The 27382-nt window shown below is 56.6% G+C and overlaps 6 protein-coding genes across 6 annotated transcripts; 3 read left to right on the forward strand and 3 right to left on the reverse strand.

Moving 5' to 3' along the window:
* Nucleotides 1-259: 259 nt before the first annotated feature.
* On the reverse strand, nt 260-4190 carry SLS55_007501 (uncharacterized protein; the record flags this gene model as incomplete). The annotated part of the gene is made up of 8 exons (XM_066778917.1): nt 260-594; nt 651-866; nt 943-1028; nt 1080-1220; nt 1289-1658; nt 1938-2176; nt 2992-3619; nt 4157-4190. The coding sequence occupies 8 exons, from the start codon at nt 4188-4190 to the stop codon at nt 260-262; spliced, it is 2049 nt and encodes a 682-aa protein (XP_066631354.1).
* A 3087-nt stretch (nt 4191-7277) lies between these two features.
* PGN1 (glycoside hydrolase 28 protein) lies at nt 7278-8442 on the forward strand (the record flags this gene model as incomplete). The annotated part of the gene is made up of 2 exons (XM_066778918.1): nt 7278-8091; nt 8153-8442. The coding sequence occupies 2 exons, from the start codon at nt 7278-7280 to the stop codon at nt 8440-8442; spliced, it is 1104 nt and encodes a 367-aa protein (XP_066631355.1).
* A 1278-nt stretch (nt 8443-9720) lies between these two features.
* On the forward strand, nt 9721-10839 carry SLS55_007503 (uncharacterized protein; the record flags this gene model as incomplete). Its single annotated transcript, XM_066778919.1, has 2 exons — nt 9721-9729; nt 10126-10839. The coding sequence occupies 2 exons, from the start codon at nt 9721-9723 to the stop codon at nt 10837-10839; spliced, it is 723 nt and encodes a 240-aa protein (XP_066631356.1).
* A 1217-nt stretch (nt 10840-12056) lies between these two features.
* On the reverse strand, nt 12057-13792 carry SLS55_007504 (uncharacterized protein; the record flags this gene model as incomplete). Its single annotated transcript, XM_066778920.1, has 2 exons — nt 12057-13170; nt 13221-13792. 2 exons carry the CDS (start codon nt 13790-13792, stop codon nt 12057-12059), a joined length of 1686 nt encoding a protein of 561 aa, XP_066631357.1.
* Nucleotides 13793-14732: 940 nt separating this feature from the next.
* SLS55_007505 (uncharacterized protein) lies at nt 14733-16200 on the forward strand (the record flags this gene model as incomplete). The annotated part of the gene is made up of 3 exons (XM_066778921.1): nt 14733-14742; nt 14793-14897; nt 14951-16200. The coding sequence occupies 3 exons, from the start codon at nt 14733-14735 to the stop codon at nt 16198-16200; spliced, it is 1365 nt and encodes a 454-aa protein (XP_066631358.1).
* A 6872-nt stretch (nt 16201-23072) lies between these two features.
* Nucleotides 23073-23524, reverse strand: SLS55_007506 (uncharacterized protein; the record flags this gene model as incomplete). Its single annotated transcript, XM_066778922.1, has 2 exons — nt 23073-23356; nt 23518-23524. The coding sequence occupies 2 exons, from the start codon at nt 23522-23524 to the stop codon at nt 23073-23075; spliced, it is 291 nt and encodes a 96-aa protein (XP_066631359.1).
* Nucleotides 23525-27382: the final 3858 nt, after the last annotated feature.

The following is a 27382-nucleotide window of genomic DNA, read 5'->3' on the forward strand; positions in this document are numbered from 1 at the left end:
AAAGCCGAAAGGGTCAGGTCGGAAAGTTCTAAAGACAAGTAGTATTGAAACCCCATACTGACTTGATCGTAGTAGCTGAGAGCTGCCAGGATCAGCATTGGCACAGCTGAGTGCAGTGGTAGCAAGGCACGGTCTTGAAACGATGATTTGGGGGTACGACTACTCCATCTACTTGACCGACAATCATCCAGAGCACCACGATTCCAGACAGAAGTTGAAACGCCGCCTCTATCTCTCCCAGAACAAGCGCAACCAGGCTTCAAGTCGTGTACCTGAAATGCGGATTTCCCAAGTCGGTCACATCGCCCTCCCCCATCTGCCTCCCCACCCTCTCGCGCTCCTCCTCGCTCACGCCGCTCTCCGCCGCCGCGCGGTCGCGAATCTTGTTCTGCCTGACGTAGTAAACGCGCCAGGCGCAGATGAGGACGAATTCGGCGCCGAGCGCGACGGACGCGCCGATGGTGCCGGGGATGTAGCGCGGGGCGTCGGCCGACTTGAAGATCTGCGAGCCGCACATGTTGCCGACGCAGTAGCCGAGGAAGGTGGCCGAGGAGATGATGGTTTTCTTGGTGCGTCCGGCGACGTTGGAGGGAACTGGTATGGCGTCAGTGCCTTTTTCTCTGTTGGGGACGAGGGGGAGATGAACTCACTCAGCGTCCACGCCAGGAAGAGGGAGAGCACGAAAGGTACGGTCATGAGGTACATTCCCCACTTGATCCATCGGTTCTCATGCGTGTTTTCCAGCAGCGCCAGAGCGAGCATACCGATGAAGGGCGGGATGGTGGCAGCAGCCATGATATACATGCGCCTGTTGGCCACTTTGCGCGTGTAAATGCCGACAATCAAGAAGATGACTAGAGACGTGACTACAGCGGAGAGGCAACAGCCATGTCAGTACAGACACGACGAGGTGTTGGATCAGTGCTTGGGAGGGAATCCTACCGGAGCGTGGGATCTCGATGAGCAGAACCTGGAGCTCGTCAAAGCCGAACGACTTGTACATGAGTCCTCCGAATGTTGTCAAAGCGCTTTGTGCCGTGGTTAGCCTATGGCTTGTGCCACTGCTCTGGATGACTTACCCGTTCGGCACGGAAGACAGAAAGGCGTTGATCATGCTGAACCACAGCTGCGGGTCACGGAAAGCCTCCCCGACCTGCGGCCATGACCACTTGACGCCAGTAACGTCACGCCCGGCCTTGTTCTTAAGGATACGGGCAGCACTGTTTGGAAGAAGCGGGCGATCAGTCTGTGGCTTTTGGTTCGGGACACGCGTGATGGGACGACTCACGCCATGCGCTTCTCTTCCTTGCTCATCCAATGCACCTCTTTCGGGCTCCCAAGCAGAGCGAAGCAGATCAGCGCCAGCACAATCGTGGTGCTACCCAGGAAGAGCGAGATGCAGCGCCAGGGTGCCAGGCCACCGTACTTCTCGGCATGCGAGCCGATGCCGTACATGACCAAGTTGGCGATGATGCCGAAGCCGGCATTGGCCGACTGCCAGAACAGAGCGCGCGAGGAGTGTTCTTCTCTCCGGTACCATGACCCCACCACGAGCACGAACCCCGGCGAGATTGTGCATTCGAAGAAACCCTGAAGGCCGCGGATCGCCATAAGGTGGTTCCAATTTTGCGCAGCGGCGATGGCGATGACGCAGATTCCTGGTTGGAGGCGCATCAAGGTCAGTTACCGGGTTCTGGGTTTGATCGGGAAGAAAGAGCTGTCGACGCACCCCAGCAAAGCATGTATATGCTAAGCGACCGGCCCAGCGCCCAGCGTTGCAAGAGGAAGTTGGACGGGAACTCTCCACAGAGGTAGGTGATGTACTTGAGACCAGGGATCACGTTAGCTTGTCGCTCTCCCGCAAAAGAACTAGCGGTCGCATACAAAAATGGTCGTCAGCCATGAGTATTGCTGCCCCACGAGGCCAGTGTCCTCACGCAGGCCGAAGATGGCTTGCGTGCTGAGCGCCGTCTTGTCCGTCTGCTGGATGCCGTAGCAGAACCACATCAGCGGCAAGAGGTACCTGTCGATCTTCCGCAGGAGCTTCTTGTATTGCTCTTCCGTGTAGTCCGACTCGCGGATTTCGTCTCCATCCTGGTAGGCGACAACGACTTCGACGTCTTCCTCTACCGCGGTGGCGGTGCCCTTCTTCTCGTCCACGGCCTTCTCATCGCTGCTGCGCGAATTGTTTAGTGATGTGCAGCCGTCACTAGCATCGGCTTGAACCACGATTTGGGACCGATCGGGTGTCGAAGTCATGGTTCGAAAGGAAAAAAAGGGACAACAGGAATTCAAGCCGAACTGACGATGGGTAGAGCATGCTCAACGCTCGAAACCCCGCTCTTAAATACAACAGTGCGACACGCGTACTTCGCAGAATTCCGGCTGCGAATCCCGAGAGCATCGGCAGATAGGTTGCGTCTGGGGCAATCGAACGACCTTGGCGAGCCAGATAGCTTGGTCGCCAAGGCAGTATACAGATAAGAGGCAGAAGGCCGAAGTCTGCCGCGCCGCACAAGAGGCGAGAAGCGTTCAAAAGGCGTGTTACGATCGAGGAATATCCCCGAGATAACAAAGCCTTGGCGCGTTGCGACCACTCAACCGCCGTTGATCAAAAGTGGGAGGCAAAGCTGGGGTAAAATCGGGCTTGGTCTGGTCGGTCTAACCCGTCTTGGCAATTGGCCCTTGTCATGCCTTTGTTCGACGGTTCGTTTCTGATGAGCTTGGTCGCGCTTAATTCGTTGCCTTTGATCGCCGGTGCTTAGCGGCATCTAATGCACGAGGCCTGTTTTCACCATGCAGGAAACCGCTGTGAGGGGAGAAACAAGCTTCTCAGAGATACATTGCCAATGAGAGTCTGGAATTCGGATGGATATTTATGCTTTCATTCTTCCAGCAAGCGCTGCGACCAGTAAGCCACACAGTATTCCAGGAAGTCCCGGGCAGCAGCTCACAGCTCATCCTCATGATGAGCTCCTCTTCAAGTAATACGCCGGTGCGGTCCAATTGCCCTGCTCTTCAGCGCCTGCAAGCCCGGGAACTACCCCACAGTAACTCGGTAAGGTGATGACCTGACCAGGTTCCAACGCATTCGAATCAACGCCTGGGTTGAGTGCCAAGATCTGACCTGCGGACGTCAAGTACTTCTCCGCGAGATCCACGAACACGTCGCCAGGCTGAATAGAGTAAGGGCTGATGTGGCACTGTGTGCCGGGGCATATGGGGATATTAACGACCTGGCCAATCTCAATCAAATCGGGATTGGGAATGTTCTGGCTGTTGGCCTGGATGATGGAGTCGAGGGTGATGTTGAAGAGGATGGATAGCGCCGACAATGTGTCACCGCTCTGCACAATGTAGAAGCCCGGCCCACCCGGAATGCAGGTCGCCGTTGGCGTCGTCTGCGGTCCCAAGCAGGTTGTGTCATCAAGGAAACAGGTCTGTGGGGGAATGACGAGCGTGTCGCCAGTGACGATGAGGTCCGGGTTGGTGAGGTTGTTGGCGTAGAAAATATCGCAAATGCCGCGGTTGAACTGTTCCGCAATGGTCGTCAGGGTGTCGCCGGACTGGATAACATATTGCTGGGTTGAAGTGTCAAGGGAGATGGTGCCATTGCAGACTGAAACGTATCAATATCACTCCGGATGGAGGTGGCAATCTGGAGCATTCTTACGTTGACGGGCTGTCAGCTGCACCCCTGTGTTTGGTAGGAGTCCTGCTGCTGCACCGGATCCTAGAAAAGCTGCCGCTGTGGCAAGGATGTATGCCAAGAGCATGTTGGAACGAAGTCGTGAAATGTGACTTGGAAAGGAGCGTGTGAGTTCTGAACTCTGAGAAATCGGACCTGAAGTCGAAAGGAGTGTACAACGGATGCAGCGAAGATATTGGAACTGCAATTGGCTCGTAGGCCTTTATGGGATTCGCATATTGCGTCGCACCGGATGAGTGCGGATGACAAGAAATGAAAATGCAAGGGTTATTTGTGAGCAATGTATGAGAGCTGCAGAAGAAGCATAGTTTCCAAGATTGCTCGGTGATTTTTGGACCAGGTTCCCGGTGGTGTTCTAGTCAGATCCCGTTGAAGGAGTCAGTTTAAGGTTTTGATTGAGAAAAAATCCAATTAGAAGGACTGATGACGCCGCCGTGCCGCGGGTACCTGAACTTGCAATTAATCCGAGTCGCAGCGCCATGGAGGATGATTGATGGTCGCGAGCGAACAAACTCACTTAGACCACTGCTTGTGGTTTCCCCTTTAGAGCGGACTAACAGATTTCGGAGGAGATGAGGCCTGGGTTGCACGTGAGAGTGGTTCGAGGGTGGACGAACATTGAGGATAGTCTAAGTTTGAGCAAAGTTGAATGCGCGTCATTGCGAGCAATTGCGGAAACACGATGCCCCAGTGTGAGCCATTGCCGTGCGAAGTACCGCAAATCAACGTTCGCGGCAAGAATAATGCCGATGAAGGAGTAGTCGAGTCAGAAAGGGAACACGAATCGGCCAGTGAGATACGAGTAGATCAAGCTTGGCGTTGTGCCAGCTAGAGAGCAGCACAAATTGGCGCACCCTCGCTCGTGAGAATCTTCAGCCGAGAACGATGGTGTTGTGTGCTGTTCGGCCGGCTCCACAACCACAGTTCGCCGATCGATGACATCATGCTGTGCGGCTCCAGGAGCAAAACAGGTGGAGCCATATAGACCCGCAAAAAGAGCAGTCCCGAAAAGGGCAAAAAGATGATTCTTCGGTATTATGCGACACCTGTGAGATTCGAACTCACGCTCCCGAAGGAACTGGCTATCAACTTCTTCCATCTAGAAAGTAGCAGGCCAGCGCGTTAACCACTCCCTATTTTAATGTTAGAATCGACATTGACGATGAGAATTAGTTGGGGGTTCACATACGCCAAAGTGCCGAATCACTTGTTGATGGAAAAAGCCAGAATTGATCAAAATATATCCAGTAGTTGAGCCTGGGATGTAAGACGACAGGCGCCGCGGCGGCAAGGGAGGTGCGGGGCAGCGGGACACGTTGCACACCACGAAGTACGACTGAAGGCTTCACGAAGGCTGTCGAACTACCCATTGCACCTGCGAGATGAGGGAGAGGCACCCCGCAAGGCGTAAGCACAGTTCAGAAACCCTGTAAACGTAGGACAGCAATGCAGGGAACGAGAAGGCGAGCTCATGGCAGCGGGGTTGTCGGCTAGGTTGTGCGCGGACGTCAGGGCAAAGCCAGAATAGGCTTGGCGCCAGCTATTTCTGCACGCCCTCTAAATCTCAACAACGAGCTTGAAGTCGAAGCCATCCTACAACAGGCTCTTTCCCATGTTTGCTCATCTTCCACCACGAAAGGACCACCACGATCGACAATTGTGGATTCACGACGGCATGTATGCAGAAACCACATCGCTTTGACGGTTTTTCAACCCCCATGGCGGCAATGCACACCGTCAGCTGCTATGTCTGACTTATAAGAGTCAACCACCGTTCGGCTGAGTTCTCTGCCTCAGGGTTACCCGTAACGGAACTTTGTGTGTATTTCGCTTCGAAGGCCATTCGATGCCATCATTGTCCATCAACCCATTCCGAACGCTCCTCTCATCCCCGGCACAACTCTAAGATGACCGTGGCCCCGGCGAGCGAGATGCACTCTATCAACAACAATGTGGGTCTGAACGATCCATACGATCACGGACTTCAGCCTCCGAAAAAGCCCTCAGCTATTCGTGTGAAGACGCTGCCAGTGTCCGCCCGTCGCCCACTCGTGTTGTCTCCTGAGAAGAGTGCCGCCCTCCTTCGAGACGGACCGATGGCCCTACACTTCCGTAGAGATTGCAAACGAGCAGCACATCCACCACCATCATCCTGTTGTATTCTAGAATACGGGAGGCTCCGCAGTGGGGTCCCCGGCGTTCATCTTACCACTTATCGCCCGCCGCTTTCGTTGTAACGTCTTTCACCGGGTTATGGGACAGACCGGGTTATGGGACAGCCAACAAGAGAGCCAGATTGAGTCGCTTAGTATTGGCATCCGAAGAAAATCCACGATTCACACCGCAGCATTTGGTGGGCTGTCCCATAACCCGGTCTGTCCCATAACCCGGTGAAAGACGTTATGTCGACGGGCGAACAGGCTCAGGCGCCAAGTCGGATCAAAGGCAGAGCACGCTCTTGGCAGCGTGGTCCATGGAACGATGGACCGGCAAGCACGGGTGCATCGCCGAGCAGCGCGGACCATGATTCTATCTACACGGCCGACTTATGCGCACCGTGACAGCGAATCCAACAACCCATCAAGGACGAAGCGGAACGGCGTCGAAAGAGGCGTCTGAGGCGCCTCAGCCCTATATTGCTGGCTTATTTCCGTTCAATGAGCGACGCCGCAAGCCTGCTGACCCCTGTGTTAGCGTGTGTTTGGTTAGTTGAGCCGCAGTATGGCGGACGAATGCATATGGGCCAGTGTTTCAAGTTGATCGTTTGCTGCAGATGCGGGGCCTGCTCGGGGCCCTGGGTGATCTCGTTTCGGTCCTCCGGCTCGCCTGTGAGATTGAAACGCCCACAACCAAACCACCACCGGGCCCGTCTTCCTCCAACACCGCTCCGCCCCGCCCGCCGCCCGGGCAAAACCCGCTCGCATTGTGCGCGTGGAACCCGGCCCTTCGGCAAATGCTCACTGTCACCGCCCTCTCTTTCCCCTTGTGGCAGATGCCCCCACTCCTCGCCTGACGTCTGGAACCAGCCTGCCCTCCCCTCACCGTGAGGCCTCCGATTGCCAAGGTGCATCAGCAAGCCAAGCTTCCATTGCTGAGCTTGTCTGTCAACCAAGCTGCCGTGTTCCGTCTCCTGCGGAACTTTGTGCCGGTCCTCATGAGCGAACGCCGCCATGTTATCACTTCCGCTTCCCGAGCGCCACCACACCACTAAGCGGGCGTGCGCCTCTCCCGTTGCGCGGCGCCTTCCGTCGGCAATTCCAGAAGCCGGCGCTGCATTTCGCTAAGCGGGATGCAAAATAGCCAAGCTAAGAGAGAAGCAGCTGTCAATGCTGTCCCGTGCGTCACCATCCCTGCGCGGATCTGGTCTTAGCAATCTTAGCCCTCATGGTGTCTGTATCACGGTACGAGGTCGGCACAAACCTACAGACCACCAGCTCTGTATATAAGTCCATCTCAACCGCGCCCAGAGTCCTCTTTTCTATCCATCATCACATTCATTCTCTCGTTCTCTCACCAGCATTCGCTCTTTGCAACCCACATTCGTTGAACGAATTACCACTCTTTCAAAATGGTCAAGGCTTCCACTCTCCTTCTCGGCGCCGGCGCCGCCTTTGCTGCCGCCGCTCCCACCGAGCTCGCTGAGCGTTCCAGCTGCACCTTCACCGATGCTGCCTCCGCCATCAAGGGCAAGAGCTCCTGCAGCACCATCACCCTGAAGAACATCAACGTTCCGGCTGGCGAGACCCTTGACATGACCAAGCTCAAGTCGGGCACCCACGTTATTTTCGAGGGTACCACCTCCTTCGGCTACAAGGAGTGGAAGGGACCCTTGATTTCCGTTTCTGGAACTGACATTACTGTTACCGGTGCCTCTGGCCACGTTATTGATGGTAACGGTTCCAAGTGGTGGGACGGCAAGGGCACCAACGGTGGCAAGACTAAGCCGAAGTTCTTCTACGCCCACTCGCTCAAGGGCAAGTCCGTCATTAAGGGCCTGAACGTCAAGAACACTCCCGTCCAGGGTTTCTCCGTCAACAGCTCTGAGGGCCTTACCCTCGATAGCATTAAGATCGACAACACCGCTGGTGACAAGACCAACGGTGGTCACAACACCGATGCTTTCGACGTCGGTAGCTCTTCCGATATCACCATCAGCAACGCCAATATCCAGAACCAGGATGACTGCCTTGCCATCAACTCTGGCACCAACATCAAGTTCACTGGTGGCACTTGCTCTGGTGGTCACGGTATTTCCATCGGCTCGGTCGGTGGCCGCAAGGACAACACCGTCAAGGGTGTCACTGTCGAGAACTCGACCATCAAGAACTCCCAGAATGGTGTTCGCATCAAGACCGTCTACGGTGCCACTGGTTCCGTCTCTGGTAAGCATTCCTACATTCCCCGTCTGTGGAGCCCATTAGTGCTAACAAAAAACCTCCCCAGACGTCACCTACGACGGCATCACCCTCGAGAACATCGAGAAGTATGGCCTCGTCATCCAGCAGGACTACAAGAACGGCTCCCCCACGGGCAAGCCCACCACTGGTGTCCCGATCACCGACGTTACCATGAAGAACATCAAGGGCACGGTCAAGTCTAGCGGCATCAACGAGTACATTCTTTGCGGAAAGGGATCGTGCAGTGGATGGACCAGCTCAGGGGTTTCTATCACTGGAGGTTCCAAGAAGAAGACCTGCTCGAACATCCCGAGCGGCTCTGGCCTTTCTTGCTAGACGGCTCGCTCATGGGACTGAGCCATCTTTCATGGACCCACGGATCACAGCAAGCCTGCAGTGGGAGGAATCCCGCTGAGAGCGACCGACAGCCAGTGGGCGAGGGTTGGAGTTGATGATACTACTTCCTTGACCATTACTTTCTGTAAATATCTGATTTTACCACGCTTTTAATCAAAAAAGAGCGCATTTGCTGCTTGCAGCACACACAAAGCTACTTTCCAAGCACTTCAAACGTGAAACCAACCCATGAAGCATCACTGCTTGACAAGTTCTTTCGAATGCAAGTTGACCGCTGGTTGGGTGGCATGCCGTCCACCGCCCCTTTTCTGACCGCCATCACCACTAACCACCCCACCTTTACACAACCACGCCGCAGCACGGTGATAAGACAGTCGCACGACCACCAAGCACTTCTGGCATGTGACCCGATGGAAGTGAAGCCTATAATACAAACAAAAATGCGACGCCGAAACGCATCAACCCAGCCGACGTGAAACTCCCGGTGCGTCGGCCCTCTCCAAAAGAAACACCAAACATGAGAAACCTCCCCAAGCGTGCCGACCTACCCGTGCCGCAATCGCTCGAATACGAAGTGGCCGAACCAGGCAGGTCGGAAAAGGGCCGAGCACTGACGACAATGATCCCGGCGAACCGATCGATTAGAGGTGAGACAAACGACGACAAGCTTCGGTCGATCAAACAGCTGCTGCATGGGTGGATGTCTTTGGCGGCCGGGCCGGGCGCGTGCGCATCCCAGCGCCGAAAATAGAGCGCGGTTGTCGCCGGTACGCGGTGTATGCACGCCGGGTTCCCCCCTTCCGCTTTTCCCGGTCGGATTTGCCACGGAGTGTGTTGAGGGAGGAGTAGATCCGACGATGACGGGAAGCTTTCTCTCTCTGCAGGCGCCTGTGCGCGCGCGCAGGGGGTGCGCTAAGTAAGTGGTGGCCGCCGCTCCAGCTTGGGTTTGGGTCGCTGTTGTCGGCTGCACGCCTATCGCACCCATCGATGAACATCTCACCGATTCCTACAAGAACATCTCGCAGATCGATAGGTCGAGGTGTTGTGCGCCCGTAGTTGCAAAAGAGGCAGAGGTGCGAAAGTCGTGGCCGCTGCCCCTCTCCGCCCACTCTTTGTCGGCGCGTCCGACGAGGATGCGGGTGCTACGACACAAGCGCGGGGTATGCGCCATGTCTGTCTTGCGAGTACATGCTTCCATGAGGAACTGTTTCCTCACTCACACCATTCGGCTCTTCTGCAGTTCGAGTCACCATCGAAATGGCTACGGTAATTGGGAATCTATTTGACGTCAAGGGCCGCATTGCTCTTGTCACGGGCGGAAGCAGTGGGATAGGGCTGATGATCGCCAAGGTATGTACCGTTCATACTTCCTTGTACGCTTCTGCTCCGAGCCGTTTCTTTGCTTTTTTTGCTTTGAGAAAGACAGTGTGAGAATGGAAAGAACATCTGAACAGGTTACGAAATCATTGGACCTTTTCACGTATTTCATATTTGCAACCCTCACATCTGCGTCCGCGTATTTGCTTCAACTACCCACGAGAGAAGATTGCAATGTCCTCCTTAATGTCCTCTTTTCATTTCTCCCCAGATAATTATCCATATCAGTAGCGGTACCAGCAAAACCCTCCTCAACCTCCCCTCCAACTAACCTCCCCACCGCAGGCCCTCGTCACCAACGGCGCCCGCGTCATCATCACCGCCCTCCCCACCGACCCCATCGACGCCGCCGTGCGCGACCTCAACGCCCTCGGGCGGCCCAGCGGCGGCACGGCCGAAGGCTTCCCGACCGACCTCTCCAGCAAGCCGGCCATCGCCGCCCTGGCCGCGCACCTGACCGACACGCTGCGCCTGCCGCGCCTCGACGTGCTCGTCTCCAACGCCGGCATCCGGCGCGACCCGCCCGCGCCGTGCGCCGTGACGGCGGCCGCGCTGCCCGAGCTGCAGGCGAGCATGTGGTCGCACCGCGCCGCCGACTGGGCCGACACGTTCGCCGTCAACACCACCGCCCACTACTTCCTCAGCGTCGCCCTCGTGCACCTGCTCGCCGCCGCCGCCGAGCGGGACGTCGAAGTCGTCCAGGTCTCGGCGGCACCGGAGGGAGGAGGAGAGGGGGAAAGTGTGACGACGACGACGACTACGACGACGGTAAAAGGCAGAGAAGTCGGGTGTGGCAGCGTGGTGGTGACGAGCTCGTGCGCGAGCATGCACAACTGCACCAACATCGACTTGACGAGCTACGCGGCGAGCAAGGCCGCGACGGACCATCTCGTTGCCATGTTGGCGGCCAAGTTTGCGCGGTGGTATGTGAGAGTGAATGCGATTAATCCGGGTTGTGAGTCCTTTTCCCTTTCGCGTTTGGCTGGGTTGGGTGCGTGAGGACCTGAGTACTGATTTAGAGGGGACAAACAGTCGTGCCCAGTAATATGAATCCGATAGGTGCGGAGGGAAACATGTTTGCCAATTTGTTTGACAAAGTCCCGGCGAAGAGGGCGGGAAGCCTCGAGGACATCGCAGGAACAGTACTATATCTGTGCAGTCAAGCTGGGGTGAGTTCCAAAATCAGTATTCGGACTACAGCTGATGACATCTGTAGGCATATGTTGATGGGCGCTGTCTATGTGTGGATGGAGGCAGAGTTCTTGTAGCAAACGGCCAAGAGTAACCCTTAAGAGCGAGTCGGGGTACACGTAGCTCATGCTGGTGATTGTGGCAACCACCTTCGGTAAAACTACTTGCCTTACGGCCGACATTGTACTGCTTTCCCACGCCATAGCGGCTGACAAACGAAATTGGCCCTTTCAGCTCACCGAGGACGATACAGTCGAAGACAATATCCAGACGAAAATAAGCACATTAATACTTACATTTTTGCCCAGATCTTATGCTCAACTACCCAGATTAATATGATGATGCAGTATCGGTGTAAGGCAGATGCGGGCGGACAATTGCTTCTGTCACCCGCTGTGACGCCCTTCTTGGGAGGAATAGGCGGACGTCTCCTCCCCCGAAGATCTTCATGAGCTCCAGCTCCCGTGCTGTGCTGTCAATACCTGCTAAAGTAAGCTCAATCGCGGTAGCCTCCTCTACCAGTGAAGATAAGCGCGAAGTGATCGAGGCATGGCGTATTTGATACCTGTAGTAAACCTGTACCAGAAGGATGGATCTAAGGCACAGAGCTTACGAGGCGGGGTGTGTAGCGAAGTGTCCAAAAACGCACTTCTAAATGGCTCAGCCGCAACTGCTCGGGGACCACCGCCACCGCCCATGCCCGCTCTACCAAAACATTCCGACTCCACAACAGAACGTCACTGGGAATTCGGAGCAAAAAAGATCAGGTGCCGAAGCCCACCGCCATCAGGCGTGGCAATCCAAGAATATGATTCGTGCACGTAACCAGATGTAAACCAATCCACCAACGCCCGGCTAACCCGACCAGTACTGTATCGCAGCACGCTCGCATTCCTCCCCAACGCCTGGGACCCAAAAAGGACAGATTACAATCCCACCATTTGCACGTCGTATACGACAAGGGAGCGAAGCATTCACAGCCGCCAATATTGAATAGAAAAAAAGATGAACCCGTCTCTCTGCCATCAAATCTCTCCTGCCTTCACTGACGCCGCGCAGCCCAGACTACATGCCCTCCTCAAGAACGGAAGGAAAGCGTCGTCGCCGGAGCAGACGAGTGAGTCGGGCACGTAGTGCCAGTATTCGATCCATTCGGCTCGCGGGAGGATGTACTCCTTCTTGCAGACGGAGCACAGCTGGCCGCCGTTCTGCTGGACCTTGATCGCGTCGTCGAGAGCGCGGAGGACGGGGTTAGGAGTATCGAGGGGAAGAAGATCGCGGAGGAATTCCGCATTAGGAACTGCGCGGGCGGCGGAGCGGAGGGAGAGCTCGAAGAGAGAAGGGACGCGGGAGGATGATGGTGGAATGTCGGCGGCAGGGGTGTGTCCGACAGAAGGTGTCGGGAAAGAAGTGGTTTCGTAGGAGGTGGAGGACGGCTTTTGAGGCGAGCCGGACCCAAGGCGGCCGTCGAACTCCAGTACGGTTACTGTAGTCGAGGCGATGAAGACAGGCTCCTGCTTCCACGCCGGAGGCTTGAATGGCACCTGCGACGATGAAGTTCCATCGGCGAACTTTGATGCATTTGCCTCCTCTCGCATCTTCTGAAGCAGGGACTCGTGAAGCCACAGTGACCAGACCAGCTGCTCCTTCTCATCGCCATTCTCGAACTCATCCTCCTCTAAAGTTGCTTTCATCCCGGCCACTACCTGCTGCATCTTGGCCGGGTCGGTAGGGATATCAAATCCCTGGTAAGCGCGAAGCCCCTTCACAAAGGGATTGGGCGAGATACTGAGTCGCGTCAAGTTGCCGTTCGGTGGAACGAGCCGCAAAAGCTCCCAAGGTAACCAGCGCAGCCTATTGCCGGCCAGGTTGAGCTCCTTCAGGTTTTTGAGATTGGAAATAGCTGGGGATAATGTTGTCAGCTTATTGATGCGCAGGCTAAGGACTCCAAGGTTCTCCAGCTCCCAGATGGCACCCGGCAAGCTGCGGAGCTGGTTGCTCGACAGATAGAGCTGCAGCGACGGCGTGAACGGCTCGTAAGCTTCCTCAGAAGGAACCTCGGGGCCGATCTTCGGATGCCGGATGAGATGGGTCAGTGGCTCGAGTAGGTCATCCGACATGGAGCGCAATTGCAGAGCACTGTCGCAGTTAGCGACCCGTAAATACACATGACGGCCGCCGTAACTCACGATAGATCGACTCTCTCGTTTCCTTCTTCAACGCACTCGTGCACCTTTGCATGAGCCACGGCGTGCTCGGTCGGCCGCGACTCCGGCACGTGCACTCGGCGCGCGACAGGGAGGGGATTCTCCTCAGGCTCGCCGGGTGCGCAGGGGCGCGGGACCTGGCCAAAGAGGGGCGGGCCAGTGCTGGCGGCAGCCAGCTTCTCAATCAGCGAGTCATCAGACGAGTCGCTGGGCAGCCAGACGCCACTGTCTTGATTCCTGGAAAAGTCGGCCTTAGCTGGCGTCGTCCGTTCGGACTTCGGCTTGTGGCCGTGTGCGAACCATGGGCCTGCATACTGCCTCTTCTTGCGTGCGGGGCTATTGTAGTTCTCGACATCCTCGGGCGCATCGTCGCTGGAGAAGACAAAGGGGTCGCTGGAGGCGTGGTAGCACAGGTCATTGGTGTCATGGTGCTCGTGCAGCGACTGGGCGCGGGCGCGCTTCTTGCACGACGTCGACGTCGTTGTTGGCAGCGGAGGAGAGCTTGGGGGCTCGGGCTCGAGGCCCGGAAGCGGCGGGCTGGAATCGCGCGACATGGCGGCTGCGCAGGACAAAGTTGTGTAGCAGATGCGACTGGAAGAAGAGAGGAGCAGGAGCGGCGCGGAGCGGTCGCGTGAGGCGGCAGTCGCAAAAGCAATATGGGAGGCTGGCGACGCGTCGCGCAGCGATACCGGGAGCACAGGAGGACGCGGCAGCGGAACGCAGTCACGCAACGAAGGGGCGGGCCGAAGCCCTGGAGCACGCGCGGGCGATCTCAGGCGCAGATCGCGATAGGCGATGGCAGTGGCGGAATGGAGTTGCGGGCGGGCGCGAGGGCGGGGAAGGCGTTGTTGTTGCACGCGTTCGTGGCGTTGGCGCTGGCGCTGGTCCCTGGGCGGGAAGCCGAAGCCCCTAAACGTAGCGTCATCGATGCCGAAACCCGCGCCAGGCCCGAGCCGCGCATGTCGCTGTCACAGCTGTCTCGCACACGACGGGTAGCTGGGCTGTGCACGTGGGCGGCGGTGTCATGTCTCTGGCTGTAGGTGGTGTCGAGGACGCGGTGCACGCGGTCCAATCATGCTTGCCGCCGACTCACCTGCTCTTCTGGGGCGGCGCCTGCTGCTTACGGCCCCGACCGTTGCGCCCCGTTGCAGCGCCTGCTGATGCAGATCACGGCCCGCCCATTGGCCGCGCTGTCCGCCCACCCTCTATACAGGCTGGACTATCGCCCTGTTTCAACCTGCCGGGCCAGCGCGCCTCGCTGATTGGGCCCCCGCCTATTGCACCGCCATGTTTGCCTCCTGCTGGCCTCAGGGACCATGTGTGAGCTGGCTGACGGCTGCAAGGCCGCCCTGAATCCACCCACGAGCGCATTCCCGTCTGCTCTCCAGACATTTAAAGCGTCGCCGTCTCCCGCCCTGCAGATCCATAATCCAGTAACTCGCTCTGGTCAATTCCTCTCGTTCACCAAAGAAGCAGTCTCTCGCTAAGCCAATCATGGGTCAAGGTATGGTCGCGCCTCTGCTGGCAGCCTCGCCCAACACTGACGATTGCTAGGCGGAACCATCGACTTGATCAACGGCACCCCGTACCCGTGGACTCTCAGCAGCCAGAGCTCGTATCAGATGAAGGCTTGGTCCTTCCCTTCGACCGTTGCATCCGGTACGTTCCACCAGTCACGTGCCCTCCCCGCTGGCTCGTCTCATTTTGCACAGGCGCCTCCATCCCTGTTTATGTCGAATGGGACCAGGATGCTGGCAAGGACCAGAAAGATGACGGCGGCGAAGCCGTGTATTCCATGGGCGGAAGCTCGGCCACTTTCCAGGTCCATGCAAGAAACACCGACGGTTTCAATCTCGAAGTGTACCTTGAAGCCGTCGAGTCGCAGAATAACCCCGTTGGGAGTACCATCAGTCTTGGCTGGAACCATAATAATGCTGTCAACCTGATCTTTGGCGGTGATGATGGCGCGTTCACCTCGAACAATCCGTCTGTCGATTGGATGCACCAGTACCTGGCGACTCTTGGTGACCGCCCGCTGCGCCAGATCTGCATGCCAGGCTCGCATGATGCAGGCATGAGCGAGTTCAACGCACATACTGGACTGGTAAGGGACACCAACACCTTGACGCAGAAATTCAACATTGCCGACCAACTGGCCGCCGGGTCCCGCTGGTTCGATATCCGCCCCGTCATCAGCTCTGGGAAGTTCTATGCAGGCCATTACTCCGATACGAACATCGTTGGCTGGCAAGGAGCAAACGGCCAGTCTCTGAGCGACATCATCGATAACATCAACTCTTTCACTTCCCAGTATGATGAACTGGTTATTCTGGACATCTCGCATACCGTGGACACGGACAACGATTACGCCGACTTATCTCAGGATCAGTGGAACACTCTTTTCACTCAGCTCCAAAGCATTAACCATCGCTTCAACACAACCGGAGTCTCCACTTCAGAGGACTTGTCAAAGCGCACGCTCAACCAGTTCATCGAGAACGGACCTTGTGTTCTGATTATTGCCGAGCTTCCCGACGGCATCACGCTCGGTGGTTACTTTGCCCAAGGAATGGTGGCAAGCTCGCCCAACTTTCCAATCAACAACGATTATTCGAATACGGATGAGTTGGACACCATGGTTTCCGACCAACTCTCAAAGCTCTCCAGCAGACGGACGACGCCTGATGACGAATTCTTTTTGCTATCTTGGACATTGACGGAAAGCGTCATCGATACCATTTGGGGCAGCGTTCCTATCCCAGGAGATTTAAACTCGATCCTGGAGCTTGCTGGTCAAGCATATCAGCCACTCTTCGAGCATTTTGATAATTTCACCTCTCAAAGCTACCCCAATGTCCTGTACATGGATCTCTTCGGAACCTTTGATCAGGATGCCACAACTCCCACCACTGAGCTCGCCGCATTGGCGCTTGCAGTGAACGGCATTGCGGGCCGCACTTAATGATTCACGGTAATGTCTTTCCACTTGTTCTGTAGTTACGGGAACGGAATTACTCTGATGTCTGGAGGTTGTCCTTGTTCTCTCTCCATTTGTTGTATATACCCCAACCTACGCTTGAATACCATCTATTTATTGACAATCCGCCAGCTCCTTTGCGGCTCTAGCCACCATGGATGTGTTTCGCTTGACCGTTTCGTATTTGGCACTCGTAACTGCCCGTCGTTCACTCACCAGACGTCAGGGCCCACCGTTGCGAGTGACGCGCGCCTAGCGAAGACCGGCGTCTCGCAGAAAGCGGGCGGTGAGCATGTGGGTTTTCCGCCGCAAGAAGTTGTAGGACGAGGCGAGGATCGCATTCAAAAACATTATCGTCCATATCGTGCGATGCGATAGCCAACACCAAGTCAAGGAGTATGGAAGTATATGAAGTATGGAACTTGTCGAAACCCAAGAGAATTCCGAGCTGGACCACAACGACATTTCATTCACGATCCTTCTAGCATATCTCAGGACGAACACCACATACAACTCCGCTTATGATCACATAACTTGCAGCATGCCTCGGTATAAGGGTGAGAGAACCTTTACTGCCGTAACAATCAAGACCAGTGCAGAGTTGCACACGGCCTGCAGCCGGCTCCATCCCTTGAAGGGGGAAAAGAAGAAGATCGACTTCGAATAGGTATGTATTTATTTCTCTGCTTTACCCCTCGAGCTCCCAATTCCCCCTCTGCATTGCGAGGCCTCGAAGCAGCTGGAAACGATGGCTCACCAGCAAACGATGATGTTGAGGACAGTGGCGAAGGCCTGGCTTTCACTTATGACGACCATAATTCAGAGAAGAAGAGGGTGACTCAGCCGGCTTGGCACTCATCTCAAGAGCGCACACAGCAGTACGTCCAGGATCAATATGGCACGGAGGAGAGCGTAACTGGTGCATCTCGCCACTTATCTCGGCATTCATTTCAAGAGCGTGCGCACGCTACCACCGCCAACGCCACCGCTGCTGATTTGAGTTCCGATTCCAGGTCTAGTTTGAGTCACGCCTTCTCTTTCGACGATGATACTCAGCTGCCGAGTAATTACCATCAAGTAGCGACCTCATCAGGCCCTACGCCTAGGCTGTCTAGTGTGGTCTTGTCAGGAGGGAGTCTCGTCCGGACGCCTACGTCAGGGAAGGTCGGTCTGCCAGGTCGTAAGCGGGCCCATGATGATGTTGCTGGTGGTAGTGAGGATCCTTCTGAGTTTGATCAGGGCATGTCTTCCCCATTGCCGAAGAAGAGGTATGGTAGTACTACTCAGTCTTCGCCAGTTTTGACTGTGTCAAGTTCTCGTGGCGGCAGACTTGTTAGGCGTCAACTTACTGTTCAGGGGCCTCCTCGAAGGTCAGGTCGTATTCGAAAATAAACATGTTGTATTAGCAATCTGTCAAGACATCACCGCCCACGTGCACAGCTCAGCCGGGAAGTTGATGTTCTTCAGGGTGATGGTGCTGCAAGAGCTCTTGCCCTTGATGGCGGAGGTTACATCGAAATGTGCGAGATGATCAAGGAAGCCTGTGAAGGGGACCCGGGAATGACCCGGTCAGACGGTTTTGCGGGCACCTTTTCGGTATTGGCGCTCTCTGTAGGACGTAGCAACGCATAGTTGCTAAGTGGTTGATCCAGAAGGATCATGGGAGCATGGAGCGCGCTTCGATTTTGCCAGAGTACGCGTCGACCGACGGTGCCAATTTACGTGAACTTGCTGACCAAAGATAAGATCCGGACATGGACGCGCCGCTGCCGAGAGTTCGTTCGGACCGCCGAAAAAACATCGCAAATCCCCATAGAAGCCCGTCCACCGGTTATCTGTCCGGAAACCGAGGGTAATCCTCTGTTCCCACCACCGAAATTGCATGTGATGGTCGTAGGCTGGCGAGGGCAAGCTGCGTACTGCAAATGTCTTGGAGAAATCGTGTTGGCACGCTGGGAGCATTGCAATCCGGTGTTACAAACGAATCTACTCGAGTAGTTTATTTCCGGAGGTGGCGGGTGTACTTCTCCCCTCTGGCGTGGACGACTTGAACATTGAGCTGTGTGCTTGCGTTTTCTTCCTGAGGGCCCTCTCTATCTTCTGGTAACCTTTTCTTGCTTCTGTTTCCCCTAGTTAGTATATCATGCTGGCAATGAGAACAAATGATGCAATCACACAAAAAGGGAAGCGAAAACGACGGGAAGAAGCCCATACAACAGCAAATATCGCGATTGCAACGAACCAGATGACCACGTGAAGAGTGAAAGGAAGAGATAAGAAAAAGCGCAAGCTGCCACATAACCAACCTGATCCTTCCGAGCCTTGACCACACTACAGCTCAGGGTCCATCGTTTCCCGTTCCCCCTTCGGCTCCAGCAGAGACCACCGACGCGCATACAACACGGGAAGCGGACCGAAGCGAAGGTACCATGCTGCCACCTGCCCCCTTTAGTTCCTTCCTCCGTTCTTCTCCTCTTCTATTCGGACAGCAAAGAAGGGGGGTGCGGGTACGGGATCGAAGAAGTGTGGATACTCCTACTCTTTCCAATAGAGGCGGGGCGCGCCGTCGGATTGGTGTCCCCAGAAAAACACGTCACTTGTTATAGGGATAGGCGTGGGAATTAGCTAGCGTCATTGATCACCCGGTTGGGGAAAAGACGAGGTAGAGAGATTTGCCGCGGCGCGGTTGCGGCAGAGATGCCTAGGGCTGACAGGTGAGAAGGAAACCGAAAAGAAAATCCCCGAGCGATTGTCGAGCTGATGAAGATGGTGCGAAGATCCGACTTTGGCAGGACCCCCTTCCTTCCCTGCAGTATACAGGGCATGTGGGGATACTAGCTGGGAGCTTGGACGTGAGGGCTGCATACCTGCCATCGATCATGTTATTCGATACGATGAGGCTTCATGCACTTAATGCATCACCAATGTCCTTCCTCGCAACAGCTCGTGTCGAGCCTCCAGCCTCGACTCCGCTCGGACTACCTCGTAACGCGGCAAGAACTCAAGCACTAGGCAGATCCCACGTGCGCACGTATACCGGAACAATGACCTGCAGCGGAACAATTTGACGCAGATCGCGCGGGCATTCTGTCTGCTTTCTTCGAAGCGGACCGGGGGGGAAAATGGGATGCGGGAAGTGGGTCTCCGCGTAAGGAAACCCGGGTGCGGCGCAGCAGGAGGAAGACTTATGGATTCACATGCCTGCCAGGCCACGCTGCCGATATCCAGGCACGCGTTCCTTTTCATTGGGGGGCCGCCTCCTGGGAGTAGCGGGCAGTTAGACGCATTCGGGGACGCACGGTGAGAGCCGTTGGAGTACATACGACTTTTCGACCGCCTGTTGTCTCGTCAGGAGACCTTTCGGGCTCACAACGGTTAGCATCGCCTCAAGGTAGCGTCGCAGCCAACGCCACAGCCGTGTCGCGGTGGTGCGACAACGTCGCGACTCGCGCCGTCCAGAACTTGACAGCCGGCGGCGGCGGACGGATGGCCGGACGGACGGACGGCGTGTGGGAAGGCAGAAAACGGTCCGTTGGCGAAAACCGGTCGACCATGCTGTCAAGCGGCTGGGCAGGCGATCGGAGGTTAAAAAAAATTCTAAAGTCTTGGAGTGGAAACTTCTAAGACTCTTTGTCCCCGCTGTTTCACGGGATGACGAGATCGCAAACTCTCCAGCCCTTCGGGCTCTCGTCAAGCTCCCACTCTCTCACTCTCCGTATTCGGGTGCGGCCGACGACCGAAAGTGCTGCTCGTGCCGTCCCTTCTCTCCGTCTGCCCGGCAACCAGGTTGCCTTTCATCAATCTGCTTCTTGCCCCCCTCCTGCCTCGTGGCGACTTGCGCAGTAATGATCGTGCTGCCGAGCCGTGACGAGGGCCGCTCGATGGCCCCGGCGCCCTGAATCCTGCCGATATGCGAGCTCCAAATCTCATCAAACCCAAAAAAGCCCCCCAGTCTCTCAAACTGAGACGGGCAACGCGGATTGGAAGGGGGACCTCGACGAAAGTGACACAGCAAGCGAAGGAGTGGGCTGCCACGAGGCAGACAAGGATCACCCTTCCTTCTTGCCAGTGAGACGGTGACTCTCTGACCTCTGACGAACCGGCGGGGCCTCGTCATCAGCCATACGCCATTGTACTCGTGTTTGTTCCCCATCGGTCATCAACGAGAGAACACGCAAAGGGTCTGACGCCGTCCTTCGCCCCGAGTACAGCGGTTATGTTTCTGGCTTGGCTCCCCCATTCGGCCATTCATCTCGCTCGCCTGCTCTCTTCCCCTGCGTCTCGAGTGTCGCCCCTCTGTCCCCATTCGTCCCGCTACCCTGACTCGCAACCCAGCCCCCAAGACCCTTTTTTCTTTCTTTCGAAGCCGAAGTTCGGACGATCCACCGGGCTCACCCTGATTTCTGTAGCGTCAGAGGCGTTCAAGGTAAGGCGTCATGCTGATCCCGCGCCCGTTGAGGACGAGAGCAAGGGGCAGAGCTGACGATGGCGCATATGAAGGAGCGCTATGGTCGAGGTCCAGAGTCCAAGTTGCGCCCGGAAGAGCGCATTGGCAAGCCACACATCATGCGGGAGACGGGAGTGGTAGATGAGGAGCAGCGCTCCTAGCGGTGAGGTGACAGGGAACGATGCCGATTGCAGTTTCTTTACCCCTCACTCTGCGAGGTGTTGACGTCCTAGAGTTGTGCAAGAATGGGGGTGCCGATGAGACAAGACAACGTGGAGCAGCGGCGAAGAACAAGAAATGATCTCCCTTGGCTGCCTTCCTCTTGCTGCGCGATTGAAAGCTGGCGGGAAGATCAGGCGTGCCGTGTGCGTTGCAGAGCAGCAGCAGCAGGAGGGCTGGCTGCACACCGCACGACACTGACTCGCAGTGGCGCTCAAAATGGACGTCCGTTCGCCTTGATGTGGTCGCGCGCGCCCCGAGGAGAAAAGCAAAGACTGTGAGCTATTAGCCGTTATGGAAGCGCGCCAAGGATCGAGAAGATGGGGTTTGACAGCAAACGCCTTCCTTCGCGCGGCAGTCAGACGTTGATTGAGCGCATGAACGGCGTGGGCGCTGGGCGGGGCCAGTTTGGCGCGCCCTTTCTTCGCTTCTGCGATCCGATTTTGGGAGCCGCGTCGCAAGTATACGCAAAACTGGGAGAGGGGCGGCGGGTTTGATATCGCGTGTGCTCTCGTCTGCTTACTTGGTTGTGAGAGACGAGGGATAGGATTAGTAAACCGGGGCGGCGGAGGGATCAGAGCACGTTTCGGCCTGGTGAGGAAGCTTGGGCCGCCTGCAGAAGTTGAGCGATGGAGTGACAACTGCCTGCCACCGGCTATCTGGGCTTGGACTGCGCTGTCGGCCGCCGGCCGGCCTTGCCCGGTGCGGCCATCGACGCGTGTGGCTGCCTGTTTGACAGCAGCGGCTCCGCGTCTGTGCTGCAACTGCCCAAATCCGTCGCCGAAGTCTGGATGCGTCAGTGCGCGGTGCAACCGCACTCCCGCCGAGGTCTCTGCACGTGCGCCACTGACGCCCGCTGTCTTCAGTCGTTTGGAACCTTGTGGTATATTCGCCCTCGCTGGAACGTAGGGGTATTAGCTATAGGCTGTGGCTGCTAACTTGGCCAGGGAGCGCACGTACACGTCGTTACGCATTTTGGTAGGCTGAAGTGTGAAGAGAAAGAGAGAAAAAGAGCACAAAAGAAAGACAAGAGGTATCTGATGCCCGCCGGAGACGCCTGAAACCCTGTGCGCGTGCGCATCCTTTCGCACGCAGATCAAACCCAAAATATCCACCACTTTCGCGAATACACTGCCGCCTCTTTTCCATTACCTAACCCTATACGATGCTGTCGTCTGATCGCCGCCTGCCGTGCTGAGATGGAGGTGATGACTCGGTGATATGCGTCACCTCCACGCTTTTGCTGATGTTCATACCGCCGCTTCTTGACTCTGCAAAGATGTGCTCTTCGGATGATCCGTCGCTTTGCGTGCGCCAGCCCTTGTCGCCGACAGTAATCGTCGTCCGGGTGCCAGTGCCGTCTGCTCGGAGGGTGTCCATGCCGTGGGAGTAGCTCGGGCTGCGAATGTATCCCGTTTGCTTCTTGGATCCGAGCGCGTTGGCCGAGCCCGCCCAATTGGGAGTAAACCGAGAGGGGTTGGTTCGGGAGGGCGTCGAAAGGCCCGTCTTGGAGAGAACCCTTTGCAGGAGCGGACGAAGCGTGGCGACACAGGCAGCCGTCATACCAACACCGGGCTCAATGGTAGACCAGATGGCCACGTCCGTAGATTCATCTGCGAGACAGTTAGCTGGTAGTCATCAAGATAGATGTGCAGACTGGCCACATACAGAGGAAGTTTTCAGTGGCCTTGAGGCCATGGATGAAGGGGATGCGGACAAGGGTCGCCGTACTGCCGATGGCTGCAAACCCAAGAATGATGACAACCACTCCTTTCGTCCTCGAGTTCATGTGAAGATCCCAGACAATGAACCCCGGAAGAATTCCTGTTCCCAACTATCAGCATTGCACGCAAGAGTCGAAAGCACTCGATGAGATCCGTACCGAAGGTCCAATCCGCAATGGCCGCGAGGGCACTTGCGGCGTAAGTGATGTTTGCCACCGTGTCCCGCGGCAGGCAATGCTCGTTGTTGGGCCTGATGGTCCAGAATGTGTGGATTGGAGTGCACTGGAAAGTGACAACGCAAAGGTAGGCGGTTCCGAAGACGATTGAGGCGCCGTTGACGAAGTAGATGATCCAGATGTGGTACTTGTTGACTGCGATGCGGAGCAGGAAGATACCAATGGCAACCTTGAGCGTCGAGGATGCTATGACGTAGAACAGTTCACATATGTACCAGAACTGCAGAAGCGTCAGCGAATGCGGAAGTCCAAGGCGCAGCAGTGGAAGCTTACCCGTAGAGCTCTTCTCATATCTGCTGGATCTAGATTTTTATCTAACCGTCCCGAGCCATAGTAGACGCCTCCGAGCTGAGCAACAAGGTAGATGGTGAAGCAGGCCAGGGCGAGCATCATGACCCAGTCATCGACGCCCCACGACTTGATCATGTAGGCGCGGACATAGACACGGAGCATGACAACAATCCAGGCGAGAATAAAGAAGGTGGTACCGATGGCCAGCACCTGCTGGCTTCTGTCTTCCATCATATTGGCGAGCGGGAGCGGCGGGACGAGGGGAGTGCAGGAGATCTGGAGGAGAGGGGGGCAAGGGAGCACTTAACCTCGACCACGCCAAGGCCGGGAAGTGATGAGAAGCCGGTGTGCTTGCCATGTAATAGCGGGCTGGTCCGGGACTGACGGGCCATGTTTGGTGATTAGCGCGGCCATCCAGCGGGTTTAGCGTGAGCGGGAGGGCTCAGGAGGTAGGACGTCTGCGGAAAGAGGTGTCGCAGAACGAACGGCCAAAGTGGAGCGCGGCATTCGGCTGTGGCATGTGGCATTCGGCGTGTATGGGCCCTCTCGAGACCAGTTCGCCGGCGGCGCAATGGCTGGATGTGCACGCAGTCGACCAGCACGGCAAGGGCTCCGGCGCCCGGCCAGAGCTAACCGCATCCGCGCTCTGGGGGGCATCCAGGCAGAGGGCGCGGACAGGGTCAGAAGACGCAGGGGGCACTGCAAGAGATCGTGCGGCGCTGGGGCAACGCGGAGATTTGTGAGGCCAGCAGGCATTGCGCCCTGAACAGGCAGCTCAACCTGGCTCTCGCTGACCCAGCGCCCGTATGCCGGATCGCCTATTTTGCGAAACAGCGCTGCGCCTGCCGATTGACAACTCTATCCTCGGACCCGTGGGAGCGACCATGACTGCTCGTCTGCCTCGCCAGCAGCCAGCCGGGCGATCTTTGCGCGAGTTAGCGGCGGCAGAGGTCTGCTGTGCCGCGCTGGGCTGGATCTGACAGGAGGCACGAGCACACTCACCAAGACCGCCGCTGTGGACTGCGGCCACACGCCCCCGCAACAGCTATCCTGGGAGCCGGCCGCCAGAATCTCGGGCACGACGAGCCGATCGTTGCTGCGCTGGGCCCGGCGCACCCACTCGCCGTCGTCCCGCCAGTGATGATTGCCTCTTGCCGACGACGTGTGGCGGACGGAGCACCCTGCGCCCGGCGACGAGGGACGCGAAAGCATCGAGAGGTGCAGCTAGAAGAAGGCGGGCGTGCGTGCGCGGAGCGGTGCGACGCAAGGCTAGCGTTGGCGTGGTTTTCGGCATGCAAGGAACCCGAGGCGCCGTGACGCCGCAACGGCGCCCCCAGCCGTGCTGCCTCGTCGGGTGCCACAGTGCCTCTGTCTCGACGCACCTGCGGGGCGATCCTGCCGAGGCCGAGGTGCGCAGAGCAGGTGCGACCATCCGCCGCGACGTCGCGCTGGGTCGCTGCTCGCTACTCGCTGCTCCGACCGCAACCGTCGCGGTGGGCTGCAGGCAGCAGACTCGAAGTGACGCAAATTTGCTTACGTGGGTCTGCTCGAGTCAGGACAGCCACCTCCCCATCTCTCCCGCAGCACAGCCTGTCAGCGCTGCGCGGTGCTCCTCATCATTCACCACAGACTGACGATCCCCAGCAGCAATGTCGCTTCGAGGCGGCGTCTAAGTCCGCTTGCTTGGCGACGGTGAGCACGATCAGCGTCTGGGCACCGCCAAGCGCCACGCCATCACCAGCAGATCTTCTTGCTTCCTTGGGACCCTGTCCCGCTCCCCTGGATTGACAGCTGCCGAGTCGTTTTCCATCTGATATCTCTCTCGTTTTGGAGCACCACGCCCATACTTACTTACGTGGACCTCGCTCACCTGGAAGATCCATGTATGCCATTCCGTGGCGTGGCCGGCTCCGAATCCGTTGTTTCCAATGGACGCGCTTGTCTGCGGGCTTTGTGCTTACACTGTCATCCGGCGCCACGCCCCCTAGTTCGATGTCGACACTGCCAACGCTCTCCGCCTCATTTCTTCGGCAATCTCGAAGCACAGTCGAGATTCCGACTTCCCGCCAGTTGGTCGCTCAGCAGTCGATCTGGCTCGCTATCGGCGCAACCGGCAAAGAGCTTACCTTCCGAAGGATCCGCCTGCGCGTCGTGACTGCCCAACTGAACTGTCGATCTGTCTTCGCTACCACTACCAAAGTGTCCCAGTGCCAGGGCAAGATTGGGCGGCCCGCCGTGTAGGCCCGAAGTCTGATCCTAAATCCTGCGTGGCGCGGTATCATGGGGAGTCCGAGTTTGGTGGCCAAACCCCCATGCAACGCTGATCACCTGCCTGAGCAATATCTGATCTACTGGCCAACTCGTGGTCTGAGCAGAGTGAACTCACCGCGAATTTTTGCAAAGTGTAATAGGCGCATTAGAGTTTCAGCGCAACTGCTCTCGAATCTGGCCGGTTGGTAAAGGCAACTACTAATTTTTCTCACGTCCAGGCCCCACGAGCCCTGCTTCGTTGACATGCAGCGCACGACGAAGATACTGAGGTTTTAGCCAGAGTTTACTCGGCTGTAACGAGGGCGCGATCATTGCCATATGTGCGTTGCAGGCTCGACCTTTCGCCTGACCGCTCATCTCCAGCTCAACAATGCTTGCACCTACTGATGACATCCCGCAGTGCAGCCAACAGAGTGGCACTCACACTCAAATGTACTATACAGCTATAATAAAGAACTGATTCAGAGCTCAGATCAGAAGTGTCTCGACGAATTCATCTTGAGGCAGACTCGATCATTCTGGGAAGCTGCATCCTGACGTGCATCAAGCGTCGCCTCCACTTACGTAGAAGAAAGAGGCTGCACGCTAGTGATACCTTCTTCATGAAGCTTATCCGCACTGGTAACCATACGCGTCAGCAATCGCAACGTGGGACTTGACATTTCGCAAATCTACTCGTCTTCTTATCTCGAGCCAAGCGTGCGCAGCTCTGCCCGTGTGGTTCCTGCCGCTGCTTTCTCCGGCCACTGCCGGATATACCACCGGTCGTTGAAGCTTGTCGATCTGTTCGAGACCGTGACAACGCAGCCTCTGCATGACTCTCCGGCATGTGCGGAGGAATTTTCTGACCTACAATGCCCAGCGCGTAATCGCAGCCCCCTGACTAGACTTCCGCAGCGGAACCTCCTAAGCGACTGGTTCCCGCCCGTTGGACCGTCGCACAGGGTCTCGTATTGCCATGCGCATCGTTTTTCTTGTTACTTTTGCCGCGGGGTCGTAGGCACATGATTCGTCTGAACTTTGCTTGCTTGGGCTCTACATTTTTGCCAGATGAGACGTGGGAGCGCTAGATGATCCAGTGCGTACATAGAGTTAGATATGGGGTAACACGAGAATCCTTACAGGCGCGCCGGTTCTGCCTAAGCAGCATTTCCCACCGCGCACTTGTCGCCGCCGGCTATCTCGGAACCTGCAGCTTCCGATGTTGTGAGGACAGGTTCATTGTTGCAAATAAGGTAATCAATGTAGACAACGGCTGTGTGATGCGGATTACTTTGCGCATGGCGCAGGTGCGATCTATTCGGAGTTGAGGTGACGGGACTGTCAGGTACAGGAGGCGAAAGTATTGGCCGCAATGACATGATGGATGTGTGCCTACAAAACGAGATGTGGCTCAGGGATGGGGTGGCGGTAGAGTTACTGGCTGTATTTATTTTTGAAGGGCAAAGCATCTTGTTGCCTTCGGGCATTTGGTCAATTTTGAAACGATACAGAGAAGATTAGCATGGCCCCTGCACTAAGGATGACACGCTATACAAAGAGAAGCTACCAGTTTTTTTTAAGTTTTTTTTCTCGTGCAGATTCCCAGTTCGAATCTCACAGTCGCGAGAACGCGCGCATAACCCGGCAAGAGGAACGCTGTTTACTACAGTAGTTCTCCCTTTCTTGACATGTGTAATTATTCCGGGCCCTCGGTAGCCGTCGATCCGGTACCCGTAGTATGGATTCTCCAGTGGACGGGCTCGCTTAGCTGTCTCGCCTTGTCAGCACTGTTGCCGTCGTCCCAGTTGCGTCCACGACCACGCATCTAAGCGCGACAACTCCATGCATCATGCCCAATGAGCAGCGCGTTTCGGGGAGAGGCAGTCGGCGGGCGCCAACTTGCACCGTGTGCGACCGCGTTTTTGCACGCAGCGAACACCTGCAACGTCACCTCAGAACCCGTGCGTCCCTCATCCTCTCCCCGCCTGCGCACCGAC

Source organism: Diplodia seriata (genome assembly GCF_021436955.1).
Source record: "Diplodia seriata strain FDS-637 chromosome Unknown scaffold_7, whole genome shotgun sequence".
NCBI lineage: Eukaryota > Fungi > Ascomycota > Dothideomycetes > Botryosphaeriales > Botryosphaeriaceae > Diplodia > Diplodia seriata.